This window comes from Mus pahari, chromosome 15, assembly GCF_900095145.1.
Source record: "Mus pahari chromosome 15, PAHARI_EIJ_v1.1, whole genome shotgun sequence".
Classification (NCBI taxonomy): Eukaryota; Metazoa; Chordata; class Mammalia; order Rodentia; family Muridae; genus Mus; species Mus pahari.
The window spans coordinates 16645681-16652609 of NC_034604.1; the positions used below are offsets into that span (position 1 = coordinate 16645681).

Here is a 6929-nt window from a genome sequence, read left to right on the forward strand (position 1 = left end):
TCTCTCTCTCTCTCTCTCTCTCTCTCTCTCTCTCTCTCACACACACACACACACACACACACACACACACACACACACACACACACACACACACGAAAGGAAAAAATCCAAAGTTTTATTTATCAACAACAACAACAAAAAGGTGGTGGGGTGTTTCACCAACTTTTAAAATATATTTTCCATTAACGCTAAGAACTTCATACATGCACACAATGTATCCGATTGTACTCACACTCTGGACCTCTCTCTCTTAACTCCTCCCAACCCCCTCACAACTTCAGGTTCTACCAAATGTTTTTATGCTGCCACTGCAGTCTGTATCTTAATCACCTTTGAACTTTTTCTTTCTTCTTTTTTGAGTGATTCCCTTTGCAATTCAAGCAAGAAATCCTCCTGATTCAGCCTCTAAAACAATAGAATTGTAGACATTTGCTATGCTAGCTTAAACTTTAAAAAAAAATTTATACCAACTCAGTGTGAAACCTTATAAACTACAAACTCAGTGATCTACCAAAACGGCTTTCTCCAGAATTGGTATTTACCACTAGATGAAATCTAAAAGCCCCTTCCTAAAATGCAAGCTTCTCTCCCAGGATCTCCTCTGCATTCTGTACCCAAGACAGCTTTCCTGACACTCTCCCTTAACTACTAGACTACAATTCTACCTTCTGACCTAACCACTTGATAGCAGTCTCAGCTACAACCACTGAAAACTGGGCATGCCACTGCAGGGCTATCATGATTGTGATGGTTACTCCATCTTGACTATAAAAGAAACTGTCTCCCTAAAGGAATCCTCAACTGTATAAAATGGGAAAGACAGCTCCAGTTTGCAATCATCCGTGTTTCCTAATTGTTGATGCAATGTGACCAGATGCTTCGGGATCCTGCTGTCTACACTTCTTTGCCATAATGGACTATACTTTCAAGTGAGCTAAAATAAACCCTTCCCTCTTAAACTGCTTTTGTCCAGAGTATTTTATCGCCGGGTGTGGTGGCGCACGCCTCTAATCCCAGCACTCGGGAAGCAGAGGCAGGCAGATTTCTGAGTTCGAGGCCAGCCTGGTCTACAAAGTGAGTTCCAGAACAGCCAGAACTATACAGAGAAACCCTGTATTTTATCACAGGAACAAAAGAAACTAAGGCACCAATCTACCCTCATTCCTTCCCAGGCTCCTGAATAAGTAGTGATTGCTTTTCCTATCAACCACCTCACTCTCTCCTAGTCTTTCCCAAGCTGCAGAGAGAAACAGAAGTAGCCAGATAGCTCCCCTATCACTGCATTGTCCGATGAAGGGACCACAAAAGGCTGAGTCTCTAAAAATGCACCTACTCACAAGTAAGGATATTTAAGTGAGAACACACAGAATTTTAAAAACTTTGCAACAAAAAAATAATGCAAAAACCTCTCATTATAGCTTTTTGGGAGTGATCCCATTATTGAATACCTATTAAAACAAATTTAGAAATGCACGAGATAAATAGGTTAGAGTACTAGAACTCATCCCACCCAAGTGAAAAAAATTGGTTAGTGCAAGAGGTCCCAAGTTCCATTTTCAGCATTAAAAGAAAGAAGAAAACATTTTCATTTGCTACTTTTCTTTATATATTTTATCATGCCTACCAAAAATTTTAACTATATTCATGAGCTCTGACATGATGGTACACACTTGTAATCCTAATGCTTAGAATCTAAGTCAGGAAGATTAAGAGTTCAAGGCCAACCTGGGTTACAGGAGACCTTGTTCTCCTGTATAAATAAGAAATTTTAAGCACTTCAGGAGATTAGATGGTGATTCAGATCACAATATCTTGAGTCACACTCTATCTTTCCTAGATATAAAACTGCAGATAAGCGATTATTTCTGTGCCTCAATGTCCTCAGTTTTAAAAGGACAATAACACCTAAACAGTGGTGCACATTTGTAATCACACATAGCAAGCTGAGTCAACCCTGCTCCAAAATAACAATAATAATGAATGGCACACAATGAAAGACTGTGACTAAAAGAAAAACTATGTGAAACAAGCCTAAAGTATTAGTATTATCTCTTATTTTTAACACAAGAAAGAGCACACACAAAATAAAACTGACTTCATTTTAAGAATTTAAGACTGTAGAGGGACGAGGAATGTAGCTCAATGAGATAGCCCTTGCTTAGCATGTATAGGACCCTGAATTTGACCCTCAGTATGGGGACAGGGGAAGGTTTAAGACTATAAACTAGGGCTGGAGAGATGGCTCAGGGGTTAACATTGGCTGCTCTTCCAGAGGTCCTAAGTTCAATTCAGCAACCACACTGGTGGCTCATAACCATCTATAATGAGATCTGGAGCCCTCTTCTGGCCTGCAGGCATAGATGCAGGCATAACACTGTATACATAAAAAAATAAATAAATCTTTAAAAAAAAAAAAAAAAAAAAAAAAAGACTGTAAACTAAAACAAGGCATAGTGATACACACCTGCAGCCTCAGCATTAGGAGGCAGAGGCAAGAGGATCTACACTGGGCTACAAAGAGAAGCAGAAGTCAATCTGAGCTAATACTCAGACCTATGAACTCCACTCCCAAAAGAATAATTACGAATGCATTAGCGGTTCACGGCAACTCTAGTGCAACCCCTTTGGGGAATCACTTATCAGACATTGTGTGTATCAGATATGTATTCACATTATGATCCATAACAGCAGTCTAATTACAGTTTTGAAGTAGCACTGAATAATCATATGGCTGGGGTCACTACAACATGAGAAACTGTATTCAAGATTCAGAGCAATAGGAAGGTTGAGAACCACTCTAAAGCATGCAAGGAGTGGAACAATAAACTATAGGCTGAAGAGGTGAAGAGAATTCAAGAATTCTTAACGTTTGGATTTACCAGGTATTGTGTTACATGACTTGGTGGTCTGTGTCCTCGGTTCATTCCCCTCCATCCCCAGGCAGGTGTATCTGAGTTCAAGGCCACCCTGGTCTATTTAGCTGACCAGGACTACTTAGACCTTGTCTCAAATAAACAAGGTCTTTTCACTTAGTTTTATATGTATACCTACATGTATGTAAGTACATCTGTGAACAGTGCTATGCCAAACAGTGCTGAATTCCCTAGAACTGGAGTTACAGACACTTATAAGCTGCCCAATGGGTGCTGGGAATGGAACCACAGTCCTCTGCAGAGATGGTGCTCTAACCACTGCACCATCTCTCTGCCCTCAGTTTGGTTTTCTGGATAGCACCTTCCACTACAAAGATAACTTGCAAAGCAGCTAGTCCCCAGAAGACTGACTGGGCGTGTAAAAGTGTGAATCAACAGTAAAGCACTATATGTGGATAAACACCTTAACAAAATAAACACCACAGACAGTTACCAAAAGTTTGTAAGAGAACCCTTAATCATTAACAGAACTTAAATTTCAAAGGAACTTCACCTGCTCTTATTAGCTAGGTTTGGTTTGAAAGATACCAGTTAAGCCATACTTAGAGTACACTTAAAGTTTTTAACTCTTAAAATCTCTCTCGTGCTCTTTCCGCCATCTTGGCGCCTGTGGAGGCCTGCTGGGAACAGGACTTCTAACAGCAAGTATATCTGGAAGGCTGTGGTGCAAGGCCATTTTTGCCGGCTACAAGCAAGGTCTCCGGAACCAGAGAGAGCACATGGTTCTTCTAAAAATTGAAGGCGTGTATGCTCGAGATGAAACAGAGTTCTACTTAGGCATGAGATGTGCTTATGTGTATAAAGCAAAAAACCATACAGTGACTCCTGGAGGCAAACCAAACAAAACCAGAGTGACCTGGGGAAAAGTCACTTGGGCCCACGGAAACAGTGGGATGATTCGAACCAAATTCCGAAGCCACCTTCCTGTAATGCTGTACCCATCCTGGATTTAAACTAATGGAGAGTAAATAAATAAAAGTAGATTTGTGCTCTTGTAAAAAAAAAAAAAAAAAAAAAAAAAAAAAAACCTCTCTCGTGTGTGGTCTTGGATTGCCCCCAGAGTTATAGGAAGTTCTGAGCTACCACACATGGATTCTGGGAATCAAAAATTTGGTCTTCTGCAAGAGCTCTTATCCACAGGGCCACCTCTCTAACCCCTTGAATAAAACTATATAAAGACTGGAGAAAGAGCCAAGTATGATGGTTTATGCCTGTAATCTCAACACTCAAGAGGTTGAGACAGAAGGATTATTTGGGATTTGAATTCCAGACCAGTCTGGCTCAGAATGAAACCCATCTTAAAAGTTAACAAAAATAAACAAGAAAGCTAGATAAAGCAAATAAGTAGTAAATATGAATGCCTTATAATTAACCATCACTATGAAAAAAGTAAAATGTTCGCACTATCCTAGCCCTATGTCTAGATAACCTAAAACATCTACATTGTTAACTACAATTTATCCTGTCTTTGTGTTTTTTTTTTAACTTTTAACTTTTTTTTACTTTTTTCTTTTTAGATAGGGTCTTATGGACCCTTGGCTGGCCTCGAACACGATACAGAGCCCAGGAAAGACTTAAACGTCTTGCCTCTCCCTCAGTGCTAGGATCGCAGGGATGCAAAGGTTATGTGGTACTGAGAATCCAATCGATGGCGGCTTCCAGCATGCTAAGCAGGCACTCTACCGAGTGAGCTACAGCCCCATCCTTTACTATTCAGGTAGGACTTTTTGCTTGCTTTCTTGAGACTGGGCAAACTGCTGCATAGCTATTAACTTGTTTGAACGATCAAAAGGAAAAAAGGTTAAATAGCCAAACAGAAGTTCAGAAACAGGTGAACCTCGAGGCTGGACGTATGTCATGGAAGACATAACTCTGAAAGTACAATTTAATACTCGACCGGGGGCAGGGGGGAACCTGACAGATCTTCACTCTCACACTCCGCTTCGGAGGCTGCATCTTTCTATGTTGTCTAGTAAGTGCCAAATCCTATTCGGTGACTGCTAGCAGCCCTCTCGACTCCCTTGTGTCGGAGCTCAAGTTGATCTTCGCGACTTAAAGACCGGGTCCGTCCGAGGGAAGAAAGCGCCTAGACAGCCGGGCGGTCCGGAGCGCGCTGTCTTGACAGACGCTCGCCGCGCCTCGTCCGGCTGCAGCCCCGGGCCGCCGCCCCTCTGTCCTCCACTGGCTCCCAACTTCCTTCTCTCGGCCACAGCTCGGTTTCAGCCCGGTGAGCGAGGAAGGCCACCACGTACCTTCGGAAGTGAGGCGAGAGAAGGGCCTGAGCAGCTCGGAGAAGCTGAGGTGGTTGAGGCGGGTGAGCCGCTCGGCTTCGTCGCTGCACAGCGCGGCGACGCAGGGGACGAAGGAGTCGGGGATGAGCTCCTGCACCGACTGCACGCACTGGGCCATGGCCGCGGCCAGGCGCCCGGCCTCCGCCCCGCCTCGGAGCCGAGCTTGCCGCAGCCGCCGCTGCCGCCGCCTGCCCGGCCGGGCGCGGCCCCGCTCCGGAGCCTGCAGCCGACTGTGCGTAGCCGCCGCGGCTTCGGCGTTCGGGGCCTGAGCCCGGCCCTGCCTCCGCTCAGCGCTCCCAGAGGCTTTGCATCCCACCCTGGCAGGTGGGGACACCGACCGCCGCCGCCCGGTCCTCCCTACGGCAAAGCCTTGGTCACTGTCCGACGGGAAGCGCCATGTTGGGCCGAACCCCGACCCGCCGGCAGTACTACTCCCGGCAGGCCCTGCGAGCACGCCTCACGTGACTGTGTCAAAGAGGCGGTAGGGGCGGGGCGGGGGCGGATGGCGACGGAAGCCGGTTGGGAGAGTGGAACCGGAAATACTGTGACGAGTGGGTTCCCTGAGCTGGGCGGGGGTCCGGTCATGAGAAGGGTGGGCGTGGCCAAGAGGGGCGGGCGCTCTGCTTTCGGCTGGGTTTTCTGGCTGGTGCCAAGCCGCTCTGTCAAACTGTTGGCCAGCCATTCAGTCAAACCTGCCCTTCCCGGTGCTCCCAACGATCCCGCCTGCCTGCAGTAAGCAACTAATGTACTACTGTCTGACCTGTCGCTCCGCCTTCCCTTTGCGGGACCGCAAATGCTTGATGGAGAAGGGGTGTGGACCGCGAGTGCCCCCGGCTTCCCTCTGCAGGTGCTCAGGACTGGCTGTGCATCCTTTGAGCATCGTCATGCTTTGAGAAGCAGACGGCTACGTATGTGCTCAGCCACCAAGCAGTGTGCTGTTGAGGTTGCTTTAGTTCGGAGGGAGTATAAAGGGAAAGTGCATTTTTATGGATCTCGGAGAAAGAATGTCCTCAAATGTCAGTCTTTTTTTTTTTTTTTTTCCAAGACAGATGCTAGGATGCCGTGCACTTGTCTCTCATACATGAAGTTCTGGCTGACTGGCAGTTTTGGAACTCCTGCTTCAGCCTCCCAGGTGCTGGCATTACAGGTTTTGCACCACCACTCCCAGCTCCGCCTCTCCTTTTGTTTTTTTACGAGTATTTACTTCATGGAGGTGGAGAAGCCAGTACTTGTATACTGTGTGGCTGGTCATTATTGCTTATTTCAGACAATCACATGACCTATACCTACATTGCCAAAAGGGAATGACCAGAGCCTTGCCACAGACAGAATGGAGAACAGAGAGTTTTACCAGACTAGAAACTAGGCCCTAGAGCTGATCATTAGCTGAGGGATGTAGAGCTCTGTGAGTATAAGATCACCCAAGTCTATGGATCTAGTTATAAGCCAGTCAGGACTGTATTCAGTAAGACCCGGTCTCAATAAAAGGGGGGGGGGTGTTAGTCCTATCCTGTTCAGTTCTTGGCAAAGAACTATTAAACTGTAGAAATCCTTTAAAAAGATGATATCGCAGTAAGTACATTAACAGACTTTTTTTTTGTTGTTTTTTTTTTTTTTTTTTTTGGTTTTTCTAGACAGGGTTTCTCTGTGTAGCCCTGGCTGTCCTGGAACTATGGCAATGACTAGCTACTTTAAGGAAAAACAT

The 6929-nt window shown here is 45.3% G+C and overlaps 1 protein-coding gene across 6 annotated transcripts in view; it reads right to left on the bottom strand.

Annotated features, from left to right (window-relative positions):
- The window catches only part of Trappc8 (trafficking protein particle complex 8), a 77222-nt gene extending 71556 nt beyond the window's left edge, over positions 1-5666 (bottom strand). For all 6 annotated transcript variants that reach the window (XM_029546925.1, XM_029546922.1, XM_021214529.2 and 3 more), the window contains exon 1: positions 5186-5666. In XM_029546925.1, coding sequence (XP_029402785.1) covers positions 5186-5342 — 157 coding nt within the window. In that variant the 5' untranslated portion in view covers positions 5343-5666. The remainder of the gene's footprint in view (positions 1-5185) is intronic.
- Between the last annotated feature and the right edge of the window lie 1263 nt (positions 5667-6929).